At 42.4% G+C, this 26,394-nt stretch overlaps 1 protein-coding gene across 1 annotated transcript; it reads right to left on the bottom strand.

Annotated features, from left to right (window-relative positions):
• Positions 1–17,417: 17,417 nt before the first annotated feature.
• Positions 17,418–25,692, bottom strand: SPATA31F3 (SPATA31 subfamily F member 3). Its single transcript, XM_066256863.1, has 5 exons — positions 25,549–25,692; positions 24,996–25,041; positions 24,110–24,170; positions 21,946–22,433; positions 17,418–18,243 (listed from the first exon to the last, which is right to left on the bottom strand). The coding sequence occupies exons 1-5, from the start codon at positions 25,690–25,692 to the stop codon at positions 17,996–17,998; spliced, it is 987 nt and encodes a 328-aa protein (XP_066112960.1). The 3' UTR covers positions 17,418–17,995.
• Positions 25,693–26,394: the final 702 nt, after the last annotated feature.

Here is a 26,394-nt window from a genome sequence, read left to right as displayed (position 1 = left end):
GAGAGAAAGGAGAGGGGGGAATGGTGGAGAAGCAGATGGGTGCTTCTCCTGTGTGCCCTGGCCGGGAATCAAACCTGGGACATCCACATGCCAGGCCGACACTCTACCACTGAGCCAACTGTCCAGGGCCCTTTCAATTTTTTTTAAATGTAAACATCTTATGATTACTACTAAACTTCTGATACAATTTCTGGGAGGGGGCTTCCCCAAACTATTTAGAGAGCAAGAGCTAGTATCTTCTGTGTATCCCTAAGAACCAAGAAGATATCATAAATCTCTGCTCTTTTTTAGTCTGTAATCCCCCCCCCAAAATAATGGGTTTTGTTTTTCAAATGTAAACGTATATAATTGATGACCCACCTAGTTCACCATTGCTCCATATAGATTAATGAAACAGAACAGAGAGCCTAGAAATAAACCCATACCTTTATGGACAATTGATATTTGACAAAGGAGGCAAGAGCATACAATGGAGTAAAAAGACAATCTCTTCAATAAATGGTGTTGGGAAAATTGGACAGGTACATACAAAAAAATGAAACTAGACCACCAAGTACACTATATACTCAAATGAATAAAAGACTTAAACGTAAGCCATAAAACCATAAAAGCCACTAGAGGAAAACATAGGCAGTAGAATCTCAGACATCACAGCAATATTTTTGTCAATAAATAATCTCAGGCAAGAGAAACAAATGAAAAAATAAACAAATGGGACTACATCAAACTAAAAAGCTTTTGCACAGCAAAAGAAACAATCAATAAAATGAAATGGGAAAACATATTTTCCAATGATTATCTGATTAGGGGTTAATTTCCAAAATTTATAAAGAACTTATGCAACTCAACACCAGGAAGACAAACAATTCAATTTAAAAATGGCCACAGGACCTGAATAGACACTTCTCCAAAGAAGACATACAGCCCTGGCCAGATAGCTCAGTTAGAACATCGACTCAGAGCACAGAAGTTGCCAGTTCAATTCCCAGTCAGGGCATATACAGGAAGATTGTTGTTCCTGTCTTTCTTTTTCTCCCCTTTCCTCTCTTGCTAAAGTCAATAAATAATTTTTTTAAAAAAGAAGACATACAGATGGTCAATAGACATAAAAAATGCCCAACATCATTAATTATCAGAGATGCAAATTAAAACTACAATAAGATATTACCTGGCCCTGGCTGGTTGGCTCAGCGGTAGAGCGTCGGCCTGGCGTGCAGAAGTCCCGGGTTCGATTCCCGGCCAGGGCACACAGGAGAAGCACCCATCTGCTTCTCCACCCCTCCCCCTCTCCTTCCTCTCTGTCTCTCTCTTCCCCTCCCGCAGCCGAGGCTCCATTGGAGCAAAGATGGCCCGGGCACTGGGGATGGCTCCTTGGCCTCTGCCCCAGGTGCTAGAGTGGCTCTGGTCGCAACAGAGCGACGCCCCAGAGGGGCAGAGCATCGCCCCCTGGTGGGCAGAGCGACGCCCCTGGTGGGCGTGCCAGGTGGATCCTGGTCGGGCGCATGCGGGAGTCTGTCTGACTGTCTCTCCCCGTTTCCAGCTTCAAAAAAATACAAAAAAAAAAAAAAAAGATATTACCTTACACCTGTCAGAATGGCTTTCATCAATAAATCAACAAATAATACATGCTGGCAAAAACATGGAGAAAAGGGAACTCTCATGCACTGTTGGTGGGAATGCAGACTGGTACAATCACTGTGGAAAACAGTGTGGAGTTTTCTCAAAAAATTAAAAATAAATCTGCCTTGCTTGACCAGGCAGTGGCACAGTGGATAGAGTGTTGGCCTAGGACACTGAGGACCCAGGTTCAAAACCCTGAGGTCACCAGCTTGAGTGCAGCATCACTGGCTTGAGGATGGGATGATAGACATGACCCCGTGGTTGCTGGCTTGAGCCCAAAGGTTGCTGGCTTAAAGCCCAAGGTCACTGCCTTGAGCAAAGGGTCATGGGCTCAGCTGGAGCCCCCCAGTCAATGCACATATGAGAAAGCAATTAATGAACAACTAAGGAGCCACAACTATGAGTTAGTTGATGCTTCTCATCTCTCTCCCTTCCTGTCTGTCTTTCCCTGTCTGTCTCTCTCTAACGCTAAAAAAAATAAATAAATGAAAAGAAAAAAGATCTGCCTTTTGACCCAGTGATCCCACCCCTGAGAATATATTCTAAGAAAACTGAAACACTAATTCAAAAGAATATATGCACCCCTGTTCATTGTAGCATTATTTACAATAGTCAAGATTTGGAAACAGCCCAAGTTCCCACTGGTGGATGGGTGGATAAAAAAACTGTGGTACAGTTATACAATGGAATACTACTCAGTATTAAAAAAGGAAATCTTACCTTTTTCAACAGTATGGATGAACCTGGAGATTATTATACTAAGTGAAATAAGCCAGTCAGAAAAAGACAAATACCATATAATCTCACTTATATGTGGAATCTAATGAACACAATAAACTGAGGAACAAAATAAAAACAGAAGCATGGATACATGCTAACAACTATAGGGAGAGGCGTTGTGGGACTGGAAAAAAGATTAAGCAATAAACCATACATATAAAATATACAGACACAGTCAACAACAGTGTGGTGATAGCCAGAGGGAAAGCAGGATGGGGGTTAGGTGGAGGTGGGCAAAGGAGGAGAAAATGGGGATGGAAATAGACTTTGCTTGGGGTGATGGGTGCACAATGCAGGGTGCAGAGGATGTTTTATTGAGTTGTACACTTGAAACCAATATCCCAATAAATTCAAATTTTTAAAACGATGTTAATAATATAGGAAAGTATATGTGGCTAAGGGCAGGAAGCAAATAGATGTGAACTTTCTGTACTTGCTGTTCAACATTTCTGCAAACTTGAAGCTGCTTTAAAAATAGTCCTAATATTGATATTTTAAAAATTATCCTATAATATGAATATCTCTGTAACTTGCTTTTTTTTTTCCACTATGTCCATACATTATTAACATCTTCCTAGGGATTCAGCCTGGACAGGCAGGGGCAAATATAGGGTGGCAATGGGAAGGTTAGCCAAAATAGAGATGAAGCTGTGGAAGGAGGATAAGATTCAGAGGATGTGGGTATATAGGGGATGTTGTACTCAAAAACCCACAGAAGAGAGGGACCTAATATGAGTGGACAAGTGGCAATAACAGAGCCCTTGAGTCTGAGTGTTCCAACAGGCTGGGAATTCAAGCAAGGCAAGGAGTTTCAGTTTATGCTCATAGAATCCAGACCCCTGCTGGCAAGAGGCTGGCATGACAGCTTTGAGCAAGAGCAAGAGCAAGATGGCTCTCGCACACTCCCATGCTCAGCATATTCTATGATTTCCCTGCTAGGGTGGAGTGAGCAGGTATAAAAGCCAGACAGTTGTGGAGGTCATTTGCCTGGAATTCCATGACAGAAATCTGCTGGGGCAGGATGAAGCCTGTGGGAGAGCATGGGAAGAACCTGCTTCAGCTAAGACAGGATGTGTGCACATTAACCTTGGTTTCCCACCTGACACTGTTGTGACCCATCTGAGTCACCATCCTTCTCCTGGGCATCCTTTCACATGACTTTTTCCCAACTCCCACCAGGCAGGGTGGATGTGCTTGTCACAAGACCTATGATCCTGGGGATGCTTTAGGAAAACAACCAAGCATGTTGGCTCAGTGAGCCTGGGCCTTGTGCCTCTTCATCCCGGAGGCCACACTAGGGGCTAGGCCCCCATCCCTTAGGCACATCATCACCATTCAGAGGAAGGACACATCATTGCTTCTTCCCATCCTGGCTTTTCTGCATCCTGCTATCAGTGAACACATTGTGCTAAGTGCTGGGGTCTTATCAGAGGGAGTCTTCCTACCACCTCCTTTCATTTGATGGAATGTTGAGTCATCCTGGATTTCCTTAGGAATCAGTGAGATAGGGGCATCTCACAATCCCCCCTACCATGTTATAAGGAAGTGAGAGCACATCCCATGCTTCTCTCCTTCATTTACATTCATTTCCTTTGTGACCTTATCTGGTCTCATGGTTTTATATACATCAGTCAGTCAATCATTCAACAAACCAATCACCTGTAGCCAGGACCTTCCTGAGGATCACCAGGATTCTGTGCTAAGGATAGACTCTTAGAGGAATGGTGTCAGGAAGAAGCTGGGAGATTAGTTATGATACTATTTTCAGTAATTGTAACAGCAGAGGAGGTGAGATGTGGTCACATTCTGGATTTGCTTTGAAAGTAGACAATAGAATTTAATGATGGATTGGAAATGGACTGTTAGAAACAAGTCAAGGATGACACCAATGTTTTTGGCCTGAACAACTGACAAGAAACAGGTACCATTAACTGAAGTGGGAAATACTGTGGTGCAAACAGATTTGGTATGTATGATTGGGTAGTGGTGGGTGGTACAGGCAATCAGGAGTTCACTTTTGAGACAAATATTGGACATGCAAGTGTATATTTTGATTAGACAACTTGGGCATGTGAGACTATCTACCCCACAAGATAATGATCTCTATGGAGGCAAGGCCTGTGTTTAGTGACTGCTGTGTCTGGCATAGTTCCTAGAACACAATAAGTACTCAAATATTTTAATCGGATTCCAAAATAGCAATGGAGTAGGCAGACGTTCCAATTGCCATCTCCCAGGCCAAATTAGATTACAACTTACTTTAAGAACAATCATCTTGAAAAACCAACTCTGGACTAAATGAATAGGAGTCTATAACCAAGGATTACAGAGTAAGCCACACTGAGACTGTTAGGAAGGGCAGAGATGAGGAAAGGACTGCCCCACTCCCAGGAGCGAGCATTGTTGGAGGGTCTGGAGGGACTCTCACTATGGGAGGTTTGCCCTGAGAGAGGAGGGTCCTCAACCCAGGACTGGTGCCCCAGCCTAGAGCCCCAGAGCCTAGAAGAGATATACACATAACATTTGGCTGTGACAAGAGCCGAGATTTCTGTCTGTGAGAAAGAGATGGGAGCTCTCAGAGACACAGGCTCCATCTTAAAGGGCCAGCACAGAAAATCTCACTCATAGCCACTTAACCTGGGGCTCCAGCAGGGGAGAGCTGAGAGGACAAGTGTCGCATGAGGAGAGTGTGAAGTTGGTGGCCCAGGGAGAGTCACTGTGGGGGACAGCCACCGGAACCCCTGTGCTGAGTCATTCTCCAATACCTCAGTTGCCATCTTTTTTGGGTGGGTAATTCCCTACGAGCAGCATCAGTCTGGGAAAAAGCACTCAGGAGTCTCTCTTACCCCAAGCCATGGAGACCAGGCTGTTCTGAGAAGCCAGGAAGCAGAGAGCACCTCAGGTGACTGGTGCTTCCACCCCACAGGAGACTCAGTAGAAACTGTCTAAATTGTGGGCAGACCACACCTCTGGGTCTCAGAGGCCACACCCACTAGACTCCTAGGGGCCACTGCCTCTTGAGATCTGTGAAAAAAGTTTGGACAGACTGATACCTGGGGCTGAGCCACGTCCACCAACCTTCCTAATTCCTGAATTGCCATAGATTCTAGACTATACCAGAGGTTTTTTTCAGTGGTCAAGCCCAACAAACAGCCAGCAGAGGCTGCAGGAGGTGGGACTCAGGGAACTTTGGCCTTTTGTGGACCTCCCCCCTCCAGGCTCAGTGTAGGTAAAAGCCAGCCTAGGTGTGAAGTTTGGTATTCCTATGTACACCTGGGCTCAGCAGAGGCAGCCACAAACTCTGGATTGCTTATAGTTCCAAGAAGGTTGCTGAGGGCCAGTCACAGGCAGTGTCTCCTACTTCTCTGTGCCAAGTTCCCTCCAGGAAGGTCCAGGGCTGGCACATCCAATGGCCACCTGTGGAGAGCATTGGTTCCAGACCTAATGACCCTTGCTGGTGGCGTGTCCTAAGAGACGGCTTATCTGAAATGAGCCCAGCTGAGGCGAGTTCTGCTCTTTGTGATCAGCACCTACACAGGTGCTTGCATGCAATGGACAGGGTGGAACTTCATAGTCAGCCAGCCCGGGTGCTGGATATCCTGCTCTGCTGGGCCAAAATCCACAGGGGGAAAGGAGAGAGGTTAGGAGCATGGACATTTAAAGTGTGGGCCCCTGTGAGCCTATTGTTGGGTCTGGTTGAGGGGCTTAGCACTTTCTGGGTGGGATACAGTCAGCCCCAGGAGAGGACTCTTTCAGTCTTCCTCCCTGAGACCAGGGTCTCACCAGCTGTAAGAATGTCTGCAGAGGGGACTGTTGGCCCCACTCAATCTGAACCTGCAGCTCACCTTGCTGGGGAGAAATAAAATTTGAGTATCCAGTAGTGGCTGAGGGATTAGGCTCTGGATTAGGGGCCACTTTCCTCTTACTGAGCTCCTGACCAAGAGACCCCTGACATAGCAGGTCCCACTAATGTTGTATTCCCAGCCTCAGTTGCCCTAACCCACCAAGCTTGCAACCTATAGAGGGGTTGGTTGGGTGAAGCCAGTCTGGGCCCACATTACAGTCTTTCTACAGAAAACTCTGTAGGAAGTCCAAGCAGCTGCAAGAGGAGGTGGAGCAGCTGAAAAGTGGAGACAAAACTTACAGACCTTGGGGCTTTTACGGAGCTGCTGTCATCTCTAAGTAGGAGGAAGCTGATCCTTATACAAAGGTTGGCCCCTTCTACACTACCCAGGCACAGGAAATGCAGACACAAACAGGAAACAGAGCAGTAGCTCCAGACAGATAGCCCATGGCAGGTTACAAACAATGACTGGTGCCAACCCCAAAAGATCTAGAACCAACAAAACCAGTAGTGGGTGGCTGACAGCATCAACCCTAGACTCAGCTAACTACACAAGCAGCACACACAAAGGAGGAGTCCAACAGGCACCAGACACTGTGGAGAATAAATACACTCCACAGGACAGACATTGCACAGTGTCTAATACACATGATCAAGGTTGATCCTTAGAACCAGCCAGCCTGAAGGGATAACCACACCAACAAAAGGATCAACTGCATTTGATATTCACATACAACAGGACAGAAAATAGTACCCTCAAGAAGCATTGCTAGAACAAGGAAATCAGGTGACCTGGAGGTTAATATTACAGAGCCCATCTTCCTCATAAAGACACAACAAATTGCAAAGTCAGACAGTGCTACCTAATACACTGACAAAATGGACAAAGAAACACGACCCAAATGAATCAACAAGAGAAGTCCCCAGGAAAAAAATAACTAAATGAAATGGAAGTAACCAAACTACCAGATGCAGAGTTTAAAATATTGATTTTTAGGATGCTCAAGGATCTTAGAGCAACAATGGATGGTCATAATGAATACCTAAATAAAGAGATAAAAGCATCAAAAAGGATATTAAAATAAGAAAAAAACCAGTCAGAAATGACCAAGACAATATCAGAAATGAAGACTGCACTAGAAGGAATCAACAGCAGGCTGGATGATGTAGAGGATCAAATCAGCACTTTAGAAGACAAGTAAATGAAAGCAAAGAAGCAGAACAGCAAAACAAAAAGAGGCTCAAAAAGACTGAGGAAACTCTTAAGAGCCCTCTGTGACAAAATGAAGAGAAACAACATCCACATCTTAGGGGTTCCTGAAGGAGAAGAGAATGAACAAGAGATAGAGAACCTGATTAAAGAAATTATAGCTGAAAATTTCCCTAACTTGATGAAGAAAAGTCATACAAGTTCAAGAATCGCAAAGAGTCCCATTAAAGAGGAACCCAAGGAGGCCTACATCAAGACACATCATAACTAAAAGGACAAAGTTAAGAGACAAAGAAAGAATACTAAAAGCTACAAGAGAAAAACAGTTAATTACCTACAGAGGAGCCCCCATAAAGATTACATCTGACTTCTCAACAGAAACCCTTGAGGCCAGAAGGGATTGGCAAGAAATATTCAAAGTGATGCAAAACAAGAACCTACAACCAAGAATACTTTATCAGCAAGGCCCTCATTTAAAATTGAAGGAGAAATAAAAAGCTTCTCAGTCAAAAAAAAACAACAACAAAAACTCAAGGAATTCATTACAACCAAACCAATATTGCAAGAAATGTTAAGGGGCCTGCTATAAAAAGAGAAAAGGCAAAAAGAAATAGAGAGAAAAATAATTGTAGATTTAAAGAATAAAATGGCAATAAATAAGTACTTGTCAATAATAACCTTAAATGTAAATGGATTAAATGTTCCAATCAAAACATATAGGGTAGCTGCATGGATAAGAAAACAGGACCTGCACATATGCTGTCTACAAGAGACCCACCTCAGAATAAAATATATACATAGACTGAAAATGAAGGGATGGAAAAAAGTATTTCATGCAAATGGAAATGAAAAAAAAAAGCTGGGGTAGCAATACTTATATCTGACAAAATAGCCTTTAAAATAAAGGCTATAGTAAGGGATAGAGAAGGTCACTACATAATGATAAAGGGAGCAATTCAACAGGAGGATATAACCACTGTAAATATTTATGCACCTAATATAGGAGCACCTAAATATATAATGCAGATTTTGATGGACATAAAGGGCGAGATCAACAGCAATACTATAATAGTAGGGGATTTTAATACCGTACTAATATCAATGAATAGATCCTCCAGACAGAAAATTAAGAAAGAAACAGCAGCCTGAAATGACATGATGGATCAACTGGATTTAATAGAAATCTTCAGAACCTTTCACTCCAAAGCAGCAGAATATACATTCTTTTCAAGTGTTCATGGTACATTCTCTAGGACTGACTGCATGATAGGACACAAGAAAAGTCTCAATAAATTTAAGAAGATTGAAGTTATATCAACTATCTTCTCTGATCACAATGACATGAAACTAGAAATCAACTACAATAGGAAAACTGAAAAACATTCGAACACTTGGAGGCTAAATAGCATGTTATTAAATAACAAATGGGTTAACAATATAATCAAGGAAGAAATAAAACATTTCCTTGAAACAAATGAAAATGAACATACAAAAACTCAAAATCTATGGGACACAACAAAAGCAGTCCTGACAGGGAAGTTTATAGCATTACAAGCATACCTTAAGAAGCTAGAAAAAGCTCAAGTAAACAACTTAACACTGCACCTAAAAGTACTAGAAAAAGAACAATAAAGTCAGAGAAAGTGGAAGGAAGAAAATAATAAAGATTAGAGCAGAAATAAATGACATAGAGGCTAAAAAAGTAATACAAAGATTAATGAAACCAAGAGCTTATTCTTTGAAAAGGTAAACAAAATTGATGAACCTTTAACCAAACTCATCAAGAAAAAAAGGACTCATAAATAAAATTAGAAATGAAAGACGAGAAGTAACAACTGACACTTTCAGTTGTTACAGAAATACAAAGGGTTGGAAGAATATACTATGAAGGTATTTCCCTATGTGTAAAGACGCACAGTTTTTCTAAAAATTTGGGGTCTAAAAACTGGGTGCGTCTTATATAGTGGTTGTAGATTATTTTACTTGCATTTCCTGCTTTTTCACACTTATCTTTGCGCTGTTTCACACTTATCGGTATATTATAGTAGGTTACGTTTTGCCATGTTCTGCCTAGAATTGGCTCAGAAAAGATTTTCGTACAGTGCTGAATTCAAGTTAAAAGTGATCCAGTTTGCAAAAGTGAATGGAAATCATGTTGTTGAACATAAGTTTGGTCTCCTCCAAATGAAACATCAATCTGAGATTGGCTATGGGAAGAAGAAACCCTACTGAAAACACCATGGCAGAAGAAGGCCATGAGAGGCAAGTCAGCAAAGTGGCCTGATTTAGAGAGGAAATTGAAGATATGGATTGAAGAGCAAAGGGCAATTGGAACCATCTTCACAAAGATGGTTCAGCATGAGACAAGAAGAATTGCTGATGAAAAAGAAGTTACTGATTTCAAAGGAGGACACAATTGATGCTTCAGGTTCATGAACCGGAAAGCACTAAGCATGTGTACATGCACCGAACTTGTCCAAAAGGTGTCTGAAAGCTATGTGCAGAAAGTCCTTGAATTTCATCGTTTTGTCATTCAATGTCAGAAAACTCATCAGTTTGAATTGGGACAGATTGCAAAGATGGACAAAGTTCCCCTTCAGTTTGATGTCCCAAGTAACAGAACTGTTGATAAGAAGGGGGTGAAAACTGTAACTGTGAAGACAAGTGGACATGAAAAGAGCCATTGTACATTCTAGCTTATTATACCAACAGAACCAAGCTGCCTCCTACTGTGATTTTCAAATGCAAAACAATGCCGAAAGAAGACATTCCTTGAGGATTGTCCACGTTCGTGACAAGGGTTGGATGGATCAGGATGGGATGAAGATCTGGTTTGAGAAAGTTTGGAGAAGGAGACCAGGGGGACTCTTACACAAACCTGTTGTGTTGGTGCTTGATCAGTTCGGGGCACACATAACAAAAAACACAAAGAAGATTGCTGCAGAGCAAAATATAAAACCTGCCATCCTACCTGGAGGTTTGACATCCCAGCTCCAACCACTTGATATCAGCATTAACAAATCCTTCAGAGCTGCCATGAAAGACAAATGGAACCAATGGATAAAATCTTCTGGGGACAAGTTTGATACCAGCAAGAAGACTAAAGAAACCACCTATAGGAGAAGTTTGTACCTGGGTGAAAAGATCCTGAGATAATATCAAGATTGAGATTGTTGTCAAGGCATTTAAGAAGTGTGGCATTTCAAATGCCATAGATAGAACTGTGGATGAAGCATATATGAAGACAGTGATTCATCATCAGACACAGATGAGGACAAGCTAATGGATGGGAGTTTTGACAGTGATGAAGAGTTGTATGAATTTTACGATGAATAAAACTTGAGTTCAATAACTATATGTAATACATTTTTTTCAAATTTCAGGCCCCAAAATTAAGGTGTGTCTTATACATGAGGAAATATGGTATATGCCAAAAAATTGGACAACCAAGGCCAGTGGTTGGCAAACTGCAGCTCGCGAGCCACATGTGGCTCTTTGACCCCTTGAGTGTGGCTCTTCCACATAATACCACTTGTGTCCACCTATTAGTTTAAGTTTAAAAAATTTGGCTCTCAAAAGAAATTTCAATTGTACTGTTGATATTTGGCTCTGTTGACTAATGAGTTGCCGACCACTGATCTAAGCAAAATGGATAAATTCCTAAAAACATATAATCTTCCAAACTCAATTGGGAAGAATCAGAAAACCTAAACAGACAAATTACAACAAAAGAAATTGAAACAGTTATCAAAAAACTCCCAGCAAACAAAAGTCCTAGACTGGATGGCTTCACAGGCTAATTTTACCAAACATACAAAGAAGAATTAACAACTATCCTTCCCAAGCTATTTCAAAAAATTCAAGTGGAGGGAAGAATTCCAAGCTCCTTTTATGAGGCAAACATTATCCTCATTCCAAAACCAGGTAAAGACATTACAAAGAAAGAAATTATAGGCCAATATCCCTGATGAACATAGATGCTAAAATTCTCAACAAAATAGTAGCAAACCAGATCCAGCAATACATAAAAAAGATCATACATCATGATCAAGTGGGTTTTATTCTGGGGAGGCAAGGCTGGTACAATATTCACAAATCAGTAAATGGAATTTGTCACATAAACAAAAGGAAGGACAAAAATCACATGATTATATAAATATATGCAAAAAAGCATTTGATAAAATCCAGCACCCATTTATGATCAAAACTCTCAGCAAAGTGGGAATACAGGGAACATACCTCAACATGATAAAGGCCACCTATGACAAACCCACAGCCAACATCATACTCAATGAGCAAAAACTAAAAGCAATCTTCCTAAGATCAGGAACAAGACAGAAGTACCCCCTTTCACCACTCTTATCCAACATAGTTCTGGAAGTCCTAGCCACAGCAATCAGACAAGAAGAAGAAATAAAAGGCATCCTAATTGGAAGAGAAGAAGTAAAACTATCATTATTTGCTGGTGACATGATATTGTACATAGAAAACCCTAAAGTCTCAGTCAAAAAACAAGTAGACCGATAAATGAATTCGGCAAGGTGGCAGGACATAAAATTAATATTCAGAAATCGGTGGCATTTTTATACACCAACAATAAACTGTCTGAAGAGAAATTAAGGAAACAATGCCCTTCATTATTGCAAAAAAAAAAAAAAAAAGGTACCTAGGAGTAAATTTAACCAAGGAGGCAAAAGACTTGTACCCGGAAAATTATAGTGAGTGGGACACTTAAATCTATGTTAACACAATAAATTAAAATTAATAAAAATTTTATAAAAAAGAAAAGAAAAAAGAAATCAAGGAAGATACAAACAAGTGGAAGCATATATTGTGTTCATGGATAGAAAGAATAAATGTCATTAAAATGTCTATACTACCCAAAGCAATCTATAAATTCAATGTAATTCCTATTAAAATACCAATGGCATACTTCAAAGATATAGGATATTCCAAAAATTTATATGGAACCAAAAAAGAACCTGAATAGCCTTAGCAATCTTGAAAACAAAGAATAAAGTGGGAGGTATCACACTTCCTGATATCAAGTTATACTACAAGGCCATTGTAATCAAAACAGCTTGGTACTGGCATAAGAATAGGCATGCAGATTAATGGAACAGAACAGAGAACACAGAAATAAACTCATGCCTTTATAGTCAATTGATATTTGACAAAGGAGGTAAGAGCATACAATGGAGTAAAAACAGTCTCTTTAATAAATGGTGTTGAGAAAATTGGACAGGTACATGCAAAGAAATGAAACTAGACCACCAACTTACATCATTCACAAAAATAAACTCAAAACGGATAAAAGACTTAAATGTAAGTTGCAAAACCATAAACATCTTAGAAGAAAACATAGGCAGTAAACTCTCCAATACCTCTTGTAGCAATATTTTTGTTCATATATGTCCATGGGAAAGGGAAATAAAGGGATAAAATAAACAAATGGGACTATATCAAACTAAAAAGCTTTTGCACAGCAAAAGACACCATTAACAAAATAAAAAGACAATCCAGACAATGGGAGAACATATTTGCCAATACATCTGATAAGGGGTTAATAACCAGAATTTATAAAGAACTTCTAAAACTCAACACCAGGAAGGTAAACAATTCAATTTAAAAAATGAGTAAAGGAATTGAATAGACATTTCTCCAAAGAGGACATACAGATGGCCAATAGGCATATGAAAAAATGTTCAACATCACTAATCATCAGAAAAATGCAAATTAAAACCGCAATTAGATACCACCCCCCACCTGTCAGAATGGTGCTCATTAACAAATCAAAACATAACAAGTGCTGGCAAGGATATAAAGGGAACCTTCCTGCACTGCTTGTGGGAATCAGACTTATGCAGCCACAGTGGAAAACAGTATGGCATTTACTCAAAAAATTAAAAATGGAACTGCCTTTTGACCCAGCTACCCAACTTTTAGGTATATATCCTAAGAATCCCAAAACACTGATTCAAAAAAAGATAAGCACCCCCATGTTTATTGCAGCATTGTTTACAATAGCCAAGATCTGGAAACAGCCCAAGTGTCCATCAGTGGACGAGTGGATTAAAAAGCTGTGGTACATATACACAATGGAATACTACGTGGCTGTGAAAAAGAAGGAAATCTGACCTTTTATAATGGCATGGATAGATCTGGAGATTATTATGCTAAGTGAAATAAGCCAGGCAGAGACAGAAAAATATCATATGATCTCACTTATATGTGGAATCTAATGAACAAGGAGAACTGAGGAATGGAAGAGGCAGAGGCAGGGTGACAGGGAGCAGAGGGACAGCAGTCAGAGGGAAGGGGGATGAGGGGCGGGATCAGAGAAGGTGAAGGACTAGTGAAATTACATATACATAACACATAGATACAGATAACAGGACAGCAAATTCCAGAGGGAAGGGAGGAGGGAGTATGAGGAGGGGGATAAAGGGGCACATGGATGGGGGGTGGTGAGGGTGTTATATTGAGTGGGACACTTGAATCCATATTAATACAATAAATTAAAATTAATAAAAAATAAAAAGAAAAAAAAAGAAAAAATTTAAAATATATTTTAATTGTTGAATGCAAGGTGCTTCTTAAGGTCATTTTAAAGGTGATCCCTTTAAGTGACTTGAGGGTTCTCCTCATCAGCTGAATACTTCCTCCTGTGGTAGGACCCTACACACCATAGCACTCATCACATTGATGTAATAATTGATCTGCCTCCTCAGTCCAGTCTCATGGTTTATGGTTTTAAATTCATTCATTCATCTATCTATCTGTCATCTATCTATCCATCTATCTTTCATCACTTATGTACATCTATTTATCTGGCTTTCTGCCTGCCTGCCTGCCTGCCTGCCTGTCTAAAGTCTGGGCTGTTCCTTGAACTCCAGGGTCCTATGCCCAAATTGTCTAACCAACATATACACTTGAATATCCAATATGCATCTCAAACTATACAAAACTGAACTCCTAATTACCCAACCCCTCACACATCTAATCACACATATTGCCCTATTCCAGTGATTTTCAACCTTCTTTATCTCATGGCACACATAAACTAATTACAAAAATTCTGCAGCACACCAAAAAATTTACTTTTTGCCAATGTGACAAAAAAAGGTATAATTTTGATTTATTCCATTTTTTAAAATTTATTTCAGTGAAGAGAGAGAGGGAGGGAGAGAAGGGGGTGGAGCAGGAAGCATCAACTCCTATATGTGCCTTGACGAGGTAAACCCAGGGTTTCAAACTGGCGACATCAGCAATCCAGGTCGACGCTCTATCCACTGCGCCACCACAGGTCAGGCAATTTTGATTCATTCAAATTGGATAGCTATTGTGTTGGTTGTGTCATTTCTTTGACAATCTAAAGGAAAAGAGGTCAGTGCCCTGGCTAAATAGTCAGTATTACGTTTTAAAAATTCTTGAGGCACCACGGCAGAAAATTGCTGCCCTGCTCCAATCATAGTATTTCTTACATCAGTTAATGGCAACTCCATCTTGCTAGTTGTTTTGGTCAAAACCATTGGTGTCATCCTTCTTCTTTTTTTCTTCTTCTTCTTCTTCTTTAACTTTCCATATCTAATTTATCAGTAAATTCTGTTTTCTCTACCTTCAAAAAGAATCCAGCATCTGAACACTTCCAATCTCCTCTGCTGCTGCCATTACTGGAGTAACCTCATAACTAATTCCCCTTCTTCTACCCAAGTCCATAGCCCCAATCCTCTATTAGCACCACAGCCTAAGTGATCCTTTTAAAATACAAATCACATCTAAGCAGATCTTCTGATAGCTCCCCCATTTTTTCAGGGTTAACATCTTTGCAACGGCCTTCCTGGCCTTACCTCATTTGCCCCCTTGGCTGCTCTGACCTCAGCCTCTAGTACTTTATTCCTTGGTTATTCTGCTTCCAGCACACTGTCCTTGTTCCTTGGCCAGCCATGCTCCAGCCTCCAGACATGTGCATTAGCTATACTTTCTGAATGAAATGCTCTTGCTCAGTTATCCATGTGGTTTTACTTTCTTCTCCCTCTAGTCCATGTTCACACGTTAATGTTTTAGTGACATCTGCCCTGAATCCCTTACGTCTCTCACAAGACTCTTACTCTCATTTTTGGCATATATTTGGTCACCTTCTATATATTGTATTTTTTACTTATGTGTCTTGTATGTCCCTCTCTAGTGCACCATCAATGTAAGCTCACTAGAGACAGAGTTTTTCCTCTTTTGTTCACTGTTGTATTACCAGTGCCTATACAAATGCTTGGTATAGAGTAGGCTCTCGATATTAGTAAAAGAAATGAAAAAAAAATGGATGAGTGAATGCCACCCATTCTCCAGCTTGGCAACCTCATTTTAAACCATCAAACATTTTAATATATTTTTTTGATAATTACAGGTCCAGCAAGTCATTGTTCTCTGACATGGTGTGCCCATCGATTTGACACTGTGCCTTTGCTTATGTTGTACTCTCAACCTGGGGAAACGTCTCTGCTCCCATCTCCTTGATGGCTAACTTCTACTCATCTTTGAAACTAAGTAAGTCTACATGTCATGTCTTCCAGGAAAATTTCCATGAATATCCTGTAAAACTAGGTTAAGTGCCCTTCTATGTCTGTCACTTATTTCTTTTTTATAAAAATTATTTTTATTTTTCAATTACAGTTGACATACAATATTATACTAGTTCAGGTGTATAACACAGTGATTAGACATTATATAACTTACTAAGTAATCACCCCAATAAATGTAGTACTCGTGTAACACCATACCTAGTGATTACAATATTATTGACTATCTTCCCTATGCTGTACTTTACATCTCCATGTCACTTATTTCTTCTAACCTTTTCTTTTTTTTTTTTTGGACAGAGACAGAGAGAGAGTCAGAGAGAGGGACAGATAGGGACAGACATACAGGAAGGGAGAGAGATGAGAAGCATCAATTCTTCATTGTGGCACCTTAGTTGTTCAATGATTGCTTTCTCATATGTGCCTTGACGGGGGACGGGGGGCTACAGCAGAGTGAGTGACTCCTTGTTCAAGCCAGCAACCTTGGGTTCAAGCCAGCAACCCTGTACTCAAGCTGGATGAGCCCGGGCTCAAGCCAGTGATGTCAGGGCTTCAAACCTGGGTCCTCCGTGTCCCAGTCAAAGCTCTATCCACGTGCTGTCCTGGTCAGGCTCTTCTAACCTATTTTTAGCACATTGCTTTTAGTGGCTTTTTATTGAACTGTCTACTCCATGATTCCATGAGTTCCATGAGAGAAGGGCCTGTGTGCTCTTCATTGTTATGTCCCCAGGGTCTTGTATAGTATTTAGCATATAAATTACTCAGATATTTGAATTGTTGAATGTAAAACTCAGATCAAAGTCATTTTTATTGTGACGCTTTTGGAGACCTTTGCATCAACAGGTCTTCATTTTAGGAGGCATTCAATCCATGCAGCTGAAAGGCAATGAGGGTTGAACTGGCAATAGGGCTACACAGGTTCCCAAATGGCTTATCTCTTAAAAAGCTGATCAGTAACAACAGAGTGCAGAGAAAAGAGATGCTAGCATTTGCCTTTGACATCTGTCACGTTAGCTTTGTGCTTTTGATAAACACAAAGAACTTCCTCAAGGATGGTGCACACTCCTCCAAAAACCTTCCCTCCAACCTGGCTTGTGGTGGTGCAGTGAATATAGCATTGATCTGAAATGATGAGGTTGCTGGTTCAAAACCATGGGCTTGCCCAGTCAAGGCACGTACGACAAACAATCAGTGAACAACTAAAGTGAAGCAACTATGAGTTGATACTTCTGGTTCCTCCTCAACCCCTCTCCTCTCTCTGTAAATGATTTTACAATAAATAAAATATTTTAAAAATAAATAAAAACCTTACCTCCAGATTGTGGGCATATACATAGGTTATCCATGAATTGTGCCGATGGGCCAAAAATGCACTGGATTCCTGCATTACTTCTTGTACTATCCTAATGTCTACATTGCTCTTCTGCGGCCCAAAGACACCATGGGAAGAATTCAAGCCTGATCTTTCCCTTCAATGCATCTTAGAGAAGGGTCTTCCTTTTATGCTCAAGTCCCTTTTATCTGCAGTCCAGGGTGGAGTTGAAAGAGTTGTATAAAATGCTGACCCATCTGAAATATGGGTTTAAGCTCTTATACTATTTAGGAAGTACTATCTACCTTTTCTACTCTCTTCATCAAATACCATTGAAAATCAGGCAAAAACAGGTGGATTTTTGCTTAGAGTTATAGAGTATATTTGGAAAGGTGCTTCCTCACCTGCACATGAATGGAAATGATGACTGCCTTTTTCAAAGAGATACAGAGGGTTTGGGAAACTTTGAACTTCTTTTTTTCTAGAGTAGGTATTCTCCTTGCATAGACCAGTGCCTCCTGCTAAGGTGAGAGTTGAGACCTTGGGTGGATTTTTGGTTGAGTGTCACAAGTCAGCTGAGGAAAGTACATAGAGCTGTTTTGGGGAAAGGACTGGAACTAGGTGTGGCTGGACTGAAGGGGTGTTGCTGGAGTTCACTGTAGACACTCGTGGGCATCAAAGAAGGTGATATTCATGTCTTCTGTTGTCTTCTCTGATTTAGCTAGCCTCACAGGGTCTTTGGTGGAGGGTAGACTCTTCTCAACCATTTTTGTCATGGTTTTGGCCACTGTCTCATCCTTAGGGAGTAGAATGGATTCCTTATGCCCTTGATCTTTCACGTCGGGGTCAGTCCAGTGTAAACAATGCTTCATCTTATTTCCCAAGCCAGCTCCTGCAGCTTCTGGAAAGGTAGGGCTCTTGTGAGTATGAGCTGCCTTTACCAGCTTTGCCCCCAAAGAGTGTGGCCCTATAAATTTGTCCCTGAAAAGTTTGAATATGAAAAATGTGTCCCCTTCAAATGCTAGACTTTCAAAATCTAGCTAGTGAATGGTGGCCCAGTAAATTGATCCTATAAGGTCAGACCATTTTAAGCTCTGGGCACTCCAGATTTGGCATTCTCAGAAATCCTTATTTGGATAAGGTCATTCAGCTCTCTCTAACAGCCCTGCAGACCATTCTTATCTGGATATTTAGGCCCAAGGGATCCTGAAGGATGTTCTAGGAACTCAAGGTGAGGGAGATGCTGCTGACAGGGAGCAGTAAGCTGAGAGTATGGAGATGGTGGCTCTATAGATCCAGACACAAAACACATCTTTGCTAGTCCCTACTCATTCAAGGCGACCATTTTGGTCAAACTAAAATCCTGAGATATATCCTGAAGATACATTTGAGAAGCCAGAGGCTCTGGAAGTCCAACTTAGAAGTGTCTTACTGGTCTCTGACTCTCAGCAGAGTAGATGTTCTCTCTGGCTGGGAAAAGCCTCAATTGCCTGACTTGTGGTGGCGCAGTGGATAAAGCATAGACCTGCAATGCTGAGGTCATCGTTTTGAAACCCTGGGCTTGCCTGTTCAAAGCACATAGGAGAGTTGATGCTTCCTACTCCTTCCCTCTTCTCTCTCTCTCTCTCTCCTCACTAAAAAAAGAAGAAGAAGAAAGAAAGAAAGAAAGAAAGAAAGAAAGAAAGAAAGAAAGAAAGAAAGAAAGAGAGAAAGAGAGAAAGAGAGAAAGAGAGAAAGAGAGAGAGAGAGAGAGAGAGAGAGAGAAAGAAAGAAAGAAAGAAAGAAAGAAAGAAAGAAAGAAGAAAGAAAGAAGAAAGAAAGCCTCAATACTATACCACCATCTCCATAATTCTCTGCTCTTTTGAGTGTCTCTGGGTCCTGTATTTTCTCTGGTGGAGTAGGGAGTTGTTTTTACCTTTGTAGAGGCCTGGGGCTAAGGAGCTCAGGGATCCTCCAGGATGGAGTTGTTCACACTGGCCTCCAGCTGAACACAGAGCACTGGAGCTTCTGTCCTGTTCCCACTGGGTTGTGAGATCTTAAAGACCCAGTGGGCAGAACCATAAGGACTGCTCTGGAATTAGCTTGCTTTTGGTTCTGCTGCACCACCATAGTTTAATTGCAAACTTCTTTAAGGTGCACTATTCTGGGACACATGGGATGGCAGGTGGGATGAAGGGTTCCTGGGGCAATGTTTCTCCTTGGTTGTTTAGACTTTTAAAGGACTTCTAGGCGCAGATATTCCATGGGATAGCCACAGTTTCTTCCCTGGACCCCTTTGTCTTTATGAGACATCCCAAATGTTTCTTCAGGAATTTCTTTGTCAAATAAAAAGTTAGTTTGGCCAATAGATGTATTGAGTTGCTACCAGGATCTATCTGAAGGCACCATCTCCATTCACCTGTATTGCAATCTGGAATGCTTGAGCACTGTCTGCACATGTTATTGGCATCTTAAAAGCATGGCTCAGTACTTGTGTATTGCTGTTTATATGAGATTGAGCCAGAGGCTCTGTTGTACCTCCAACAGGCCCAGGCACCATCTCTGTGATTGTTGATTGGCTTGTGATTGCTGGGGCCATGCCTTAGAGACAGCCACATAGTAAAGAGACAGCAGACCTGACAGAAAAGCAAAAACTTGTCTCAATAAGTCAGTTTATCATTGCCTCTCTGAGAGGAGTACCCAGGCAGGTGTTGATCAGGGTGATCAGTGACAGCATCTTGGGAGGCTGCTGGTCAACAAGTATTCAGTCAGTATTCAGGGTGCCACTTCTTGATTCATGTAAGAGCTGATTGCTACCTCTACGTAGGGGCTTACTTTCAGCAGTGTAAGGGAACCAAGTTGCTTCCAGGGCTGCTGAAATGCTGCAGACCCAGTGATTTGCAGTCCTACCAGTTCAGGGATGAGTAGGGACAATACCTGATCTTCCCCATTTGTAGTCAGTATGGCTCTGCAACATTGTCTTGGCCAGGACAAGCGACGGTGGACTGTTCCTGCCTCCACAATGGATCAGAACAGGTCCTTATCCCCACTGGCCTCTAGGGGACACTCACACTGGTCAGTGTGCTGCTCCAGGGAAGGGGCTGCTGGTCATCAGGGGACAGAAGAAACTGGACAGACTGCTGGATTTTTTGGAGCAGGCCCTAGCAATTGTGAATCAACCTGCTAAACTGACCACTTCTGAAGGTGGAACTCCAGCAGCTCTGGACATGCTCCAGGAAAATACTACCTTCCTCTTCAGGACTGAAATAGGCTTCTCCAAATGGGGAGGCCCCTGGATCTCAGGGGATGGTTTGCTTAATATGTCTCAGGGCTTATGTTGTAAGATTCTGTGCATCTACAGATCTCTGGGCAACAGCTGGCAAGCCCCACTGAAGCTGGACCTGCCTCTGCAGCAGGTGCCACTCCAAGACTTCACACTTGGCCAGAGTTGGAAATGGGACATCAATATGGGCTGATTGATTGTCAGAGGGAGAAGCCCAAATTCAGAAATGTGGGAGGAAGGTGGAGCTAACAGACAGTGCAGAGATTAAGAAGAAATCATTGAAGAAAAAGGGCCTGGGGACTCCCCTTTTGTGAGAAATCTCTAGGGGTGGACCAGGGGCTGTGCAGAAAAGAGAAACCATAAAAAAATAGCTGTGTTTATGCTGCATATGACACACTGAGTCCTAAGTATGACCCTAGGCAATGGACAGAGACCATTTAGTAACCAAAAGGTGGTAGAGGGTAGAGCTGAAATCATGGAGTTTGGGATTTGCTTACAGTGATATTTGCTCTGGGTTCATAGGGGTCCTTCAAAAATCCAGAAAGTTTGGGTGGACTGGTTGACTTCGCATGATCCCAGGTCAGGGATATAAAAGCCTATCTTTTCAATGGAGGCCTTACGGGCATTATGCTGAAAGAAATGGTAGTTTTTTTTTTCTCTATGCTTGGAAAATAGTTGGGGCAGTGTGATATAAGCTGCTACAGGAACTCTTCCACTGATTTTGGACTCTCTTAGGTATAGAAATACATGAATTTATATATCTATATTTAAAGATACCTCACAGGCCCTGGCTGGCTTAGCAGTAGAGCATCAACCCAGCATGTGGAAGTCCCAGGTTCAATTCCTAATCAGGGTACACAGGAAAAGTGACCTTCTGCTTTTCCACCCCTCCTCCTCCTTCTCCTTTTCTCTCTCTCTCTCTCTCTCTCCCTCCCTCCCCCCCCCACCCATAGCTATGGCTCAAATGGTTCAAACAAGTTGGCTCCGGGTCCTGAGGATGGCTCCATGGCCTTGCTTCAGGTGCTAAAATAGCTCAGGTGCTGAGCAACAGAGCAGTGGCCCCAGATGGGCAGAGCATTGCCTGGTAGGGGGCTTGCCGGGTGGATCCAGTCAGGGCGCATGCGGGAGTCTGTCAGGGTGAATGCAGGAGTCTGTCTTTCTGCCTCCCCACCTCTCACTTAATAAATAAATAAATAAATAAATAAACAAACAAACAAACCAACAAACCTCACAGCTTCTGTGACACAGGAACAAGAGGTAAAGGGAATGCAAGGCCATAGGGTGTTTTAGATTTATCAGCCTTGGGTTCAGGGAAAGAAAGAGTATTCCAGGGCTGCTGACCTTGTTTCTTCCAGACACATTCAGTGTTACTCTTCTTGTTGTCCTGCTGGTTCACAGGAATTCTACTCTCCTCAACACTTGAAGAAGACAGAGCTCCTGCATCCCAGGACGCATCTGGTGCTTGAAATCCCTGCTTTAGCTGGTGGTCAGCCCGGTGTTCTTGGATGCTGACTGCACTGGTTGACTGGGCAGCTAACTGCGTTAAGGCTTTCAGATCCATTAGTTGTGACATTGAGGGGGTTGTGGATGGAAATGGAAGTTCTTTGGAGTGCTGGGAAACCTGATTCTGATCAAAAGACAAACTAGACATGGACAACATCTCTAGGCAAGAGGATCTCTGTGATGGCCCCAGTGAAGTGGGAGAGATCAGGGTGTTCTCACTTGCCAGCATCTGCTGGATCTCCAGAGCCATGGCATTGCAGATGGCACAGGAGGGATCTGCACACAGGAGCCTCCGCACACTTCCCTCCTGAGGAAACCAGTTCTGGCTGGAAGAGGAAACATGGCAAGCATTATTGATAGAGTAACCTCTACCCCTTTAGAAGTGTGTGCGTCTTGGAGATTGGCCCTGCCCTTCTTAGTCCTGTATGCCCTAGGGCAGAGGTTGGGAACCTATGGCTCACGAGCCAGATGTGGCTCCTTTGATGGCTGCATTTGGCTTGCAGACAAATCTTTAATAAAAAAAATAATAATAACGTTAAAAATATAAAACATTTTCATGTATTACAATCCATTCAATTCCTACCGCTCATGTTCATGGTTGCAGGTGGCTGGAGCCAATCACAGCTGTCCTCCGGACAACACCAAATTTTTATTGGATAATGCGTAAGGCAGGGGTCCCCAAACTTTTTACACAGGGGGCCAGTTCACTGTCCCTCAGACCATTGGAAGGCCGAACTATAAAAAAAAACTATGAACAAATCCCTATGCACACTGCACATATCTTATTTTAAAGTAAAAAAACAAAAACAAAACAAAACAGGAACAAATACAATATTTAAAATAAAGAACAAGTAAATTTAAATCAACAAACTGACCAGTATTTCAATGGGAACTATGCTCCTCTCACTGACCACCAATGAAAGAGGTGCTCCTTCTGGAAGTGCGGCGGGGGCTGGATAAATGGCCTCAGGGGGCCACATGTGGCCCGCGGGCCGTAGTTTGGGGACCCCTGGCGTAAGGTACATGGGTCGTTGTATGGCTCTCGTGGAACTACATTTTAAAATATGTGGCATTCATGGCTCTCTCAGCTAAAAAGTTTCCTGACCCCTGCCCTAGGGCCTCTACCCCTCACCCTAGTGTTTACTCCTCTACTTTTCTTCCCAGAAAAATGACACTTGGAAAGTTATGGTGTGCTGGGCTGAGGGTCTAGGGCTTGTTGGGCAAGGTGTCACACAACCCAAGCACAGGGCCACAAAAGACAGAGTTGAGTGAGTTCTCTGCTGACCTGTGCTGAGAAGCTTAACAGGTTAATGGGATCAAAGGATGGGGGAGCCAACAGTTAGCTGATGAGGTCTCACCAGGGCCATCACCAGGTAGAACCTGGACTCAGTCTCATTTGGGGCTAAGAAAGGCACAGTCTAGTATTTAATATTTCCAAGCAGTGGAAAATGAGGTCCTTGTGGGAACTCTGCTTCCAGAGTACTGTCAGGTGTATACATCTCCCGGGAGCCAATCCCATTCTCTAGAATTCTTAAGAAGAGGATGAGATAACTGGCTTCTGCCTGAGGGTTGTCCCAGGAACAGGGCTCCTGAAGACAGAACCAAAGGGGGTAATGTCAGCTGTGTTCAGGAGTCTGCCCTTGAAAGGGTGTAGCTATAAAGAGAATGGGACAATGATGATTTATTTACTCACTCTCTTGATTGGATAACTTGTGTCATGGTTGAGAACAAACCCATGTAGAGTCTTTTATGAATTAAGAATAAGTCAAATTCTGAATTCCAGGAGTACCATAACCTTAGCCCAGAACAGAACTAGAGACTCCTCCCTCCTGAGACATCTGAGCCCACTTTGCCCTGGCAACCCTCTGCACCAGTGCTCCAGCTCCACTATGTCTGACTCTCTTCCAGCCACTCTGCCCCTCCTCATTCCTGTCCCAGGCCAAGCAGAGAACTCCTCACAGTCCAGACTGGAGTTGGGAGACTATAAAAAGCAAGTGATCACCTTTTCATGATAGAGAGCAGCTCCCATGGCTTCTCAGCTTCTTTCCAGGACCGTCTCCTAGCTGAGAAACCAGGCGACAGTGTTACATGGAATGGGAGAGGATTCAGGGACATCCTATAGGAAGCTGAAGGCCTTTGAATGACAAGACACTGAAAACCCCAACAGTCAATGCAAGGCATGTCCTTGTACAACTTAACCAGATATGATGTGCTTGTCCTGGACCTCAATCTCATTAGAGCTTCATAACCACACTGTGAGTGAGGCAGGACCTTCAGATGCCCATTTCATGGATAAAACACTGAGAGATAAGGCAACTTCCACAGGGTCATAAAACAAGTAAGCCAGTGGTCCCCAACCTTTTTTGGGCCATGGACCAGTTTAATGTCAGAAAATATTTCCACGGACTGGCCTTTAGGATGGGACGGATAAATGTATCACGTGACCAAGACAAGCGTCAAGAGTGAGTCTTAGACGGATGTAACAGAAGGAATCTGGTCATTTTTTTAAAAATAAAACATCATTCAGACTTAAATATAAATAAAATGGAAATAATGTAAGTTATTTATTCTTTCTCTGTGGACTGGTACCAAATGGCCCACGGACCGGTACCAGTTCGTGGCCCGGGGATTGGGGACCACTGAAGTAAGCGACACAGCTAAGGACTTTTCCACCCTACTTCCTCATTCTTCATTCCTTAGGGTAAGGTGGAAGATTTTGGGACATTCCCAGGCTCCAATTTCCCACCCAAAAGAGTCTTCTGGGAGAATTTGTCAACTTGGGGGATTGGTTAGAGCACCTGGCTCCTGACACCAGAGGTGATGGAAAGATGATCCATGGGAGCCTTGCCCACAGTGTAGGGGAGTCAGAGAAGTGACTAGGACTTTACCTCTTGATGTTCTATCCTTAGCCCTTTGTTTGACTCTCTGTTGATGCTAAAGACAAAAAAAGAAAAAAATTAGAGTATGAAGCTGGAGCACGCTTCACTTTTCATGTCTAAAATAAGACAAAATCTGCAAATATTTCCCAATGTTCTTCTGTATAACAATTTTATACATTCTTCTACCTTTCTTTTCCCTCCTCTACCGTTTCCACCCCATCATTTTCTTCCTCTTCTTATTCTTGATTCATTTTGAGGCACTTCCATATTCCATACTTCCACCCCTATTCCCTGAACAAGTTCTGTGGAGAGATTAGACTGGGACAGAAGAAAAAGTGGAACAGACTAAAAGATGGGTGGTCTAGTAGCCAAAGACTTTAGCAATCCAAGTGTCTAAATGTCTGTCAACTAGAAGAATCACCCAAATTTGGAGCTGTCCTGGGATCCAGTGAGGATACCTCCACACACAAAAAAGCAAGGAGTAAGAGTAACAAGAGAAATAAAGAGATAAAATCTTTTTCGAAGCTTAATCAGTTCAGTCATGGTCATTGTGTTTCCCTACCCGGCAACAGCTCCTGTTATGTTGCAACTTCAATTGTTGGTGGTTCTTTTTTGCTTGCCAAATAATTAATGAAATAATGATGATGGAGCCATAAGTATATAAGGGAAATCCAATATCCCACAGAACAAATGTAGGGCTCAACATAATTTAAATCTCACTAGCCATTCTCTTCCTAGGCTTTCAAGGTCTTGAAACCTAATGCCCCCATATTTTTAGACCTAGTCATCTCTGCCTTACAGATGATGCAACCAGATCACCAGACAGCATCCACCAGACCACCAGACTGCATCACAAAGCCCTTCTGTTTCACAAAGCATACAGGGCATCACAGACCTTTATCTGTCTAGGACAGTGATTTTCAACCTTTTTCATCTCGTGCCACACATAAACTAATTACTTCAGCACACCAAAAAATATAATTTTTTCTGATCTGAAAAAAAATAGGGGCCTGGTCGGTTGGCTCAGCGGTAGAGCGTCGGCCTGGCATGCGGGGGACCCGGGTTCGATTCCCGGCCAGGGCACACAGGAGAAGCACCCATCTGCTTCTCCACCCCTCCCCCTCTCCTTCCTCTCTGTCTCTCTCTTCCCCTCCTGCAGCCAAGGCTCCATTGGAGCAAAGATGGCCCGGGCGCTGGGGATGGCTCCTTGGCCTCTGCCCCAGGCGCTAGAGTGGCTCTGGTCGCAGCGGAGCGACGACTCGGAGGGGCAGAGCATCGCCCCTGGTGGGCCTGCCGGGTGGACCCCAGTCAGGCGCATGCGGGAGTCTGTCTGACTGTCTCTCCCCGTTTCCAGCCTCAGAAAAATACAAAAAAAAAAAAAATAGGTATAATTTTGATTCACACACTG

The sequence above is a fragment of the Saccopteryx bilineata genome, chromosome 2, assembly GCF_036850765.1.
Source record: "Saccopteryx bilineata isolate mSacBil1 chromosome 2, mSacBil1_pri_phased_curated, whole genome shotgun sequence".
NCBI lineage: Eukaryota > Metazoa > Chordata > Mammalia > Chiroptera > Emballonuridae > Saccopteryx > Saccopteryx bilineata.
The sequence above is the reverse complement of the archived record's forward strand: the minus strand, read 5'-3'. Positions and strand labels throughout refer to the sequence as shown.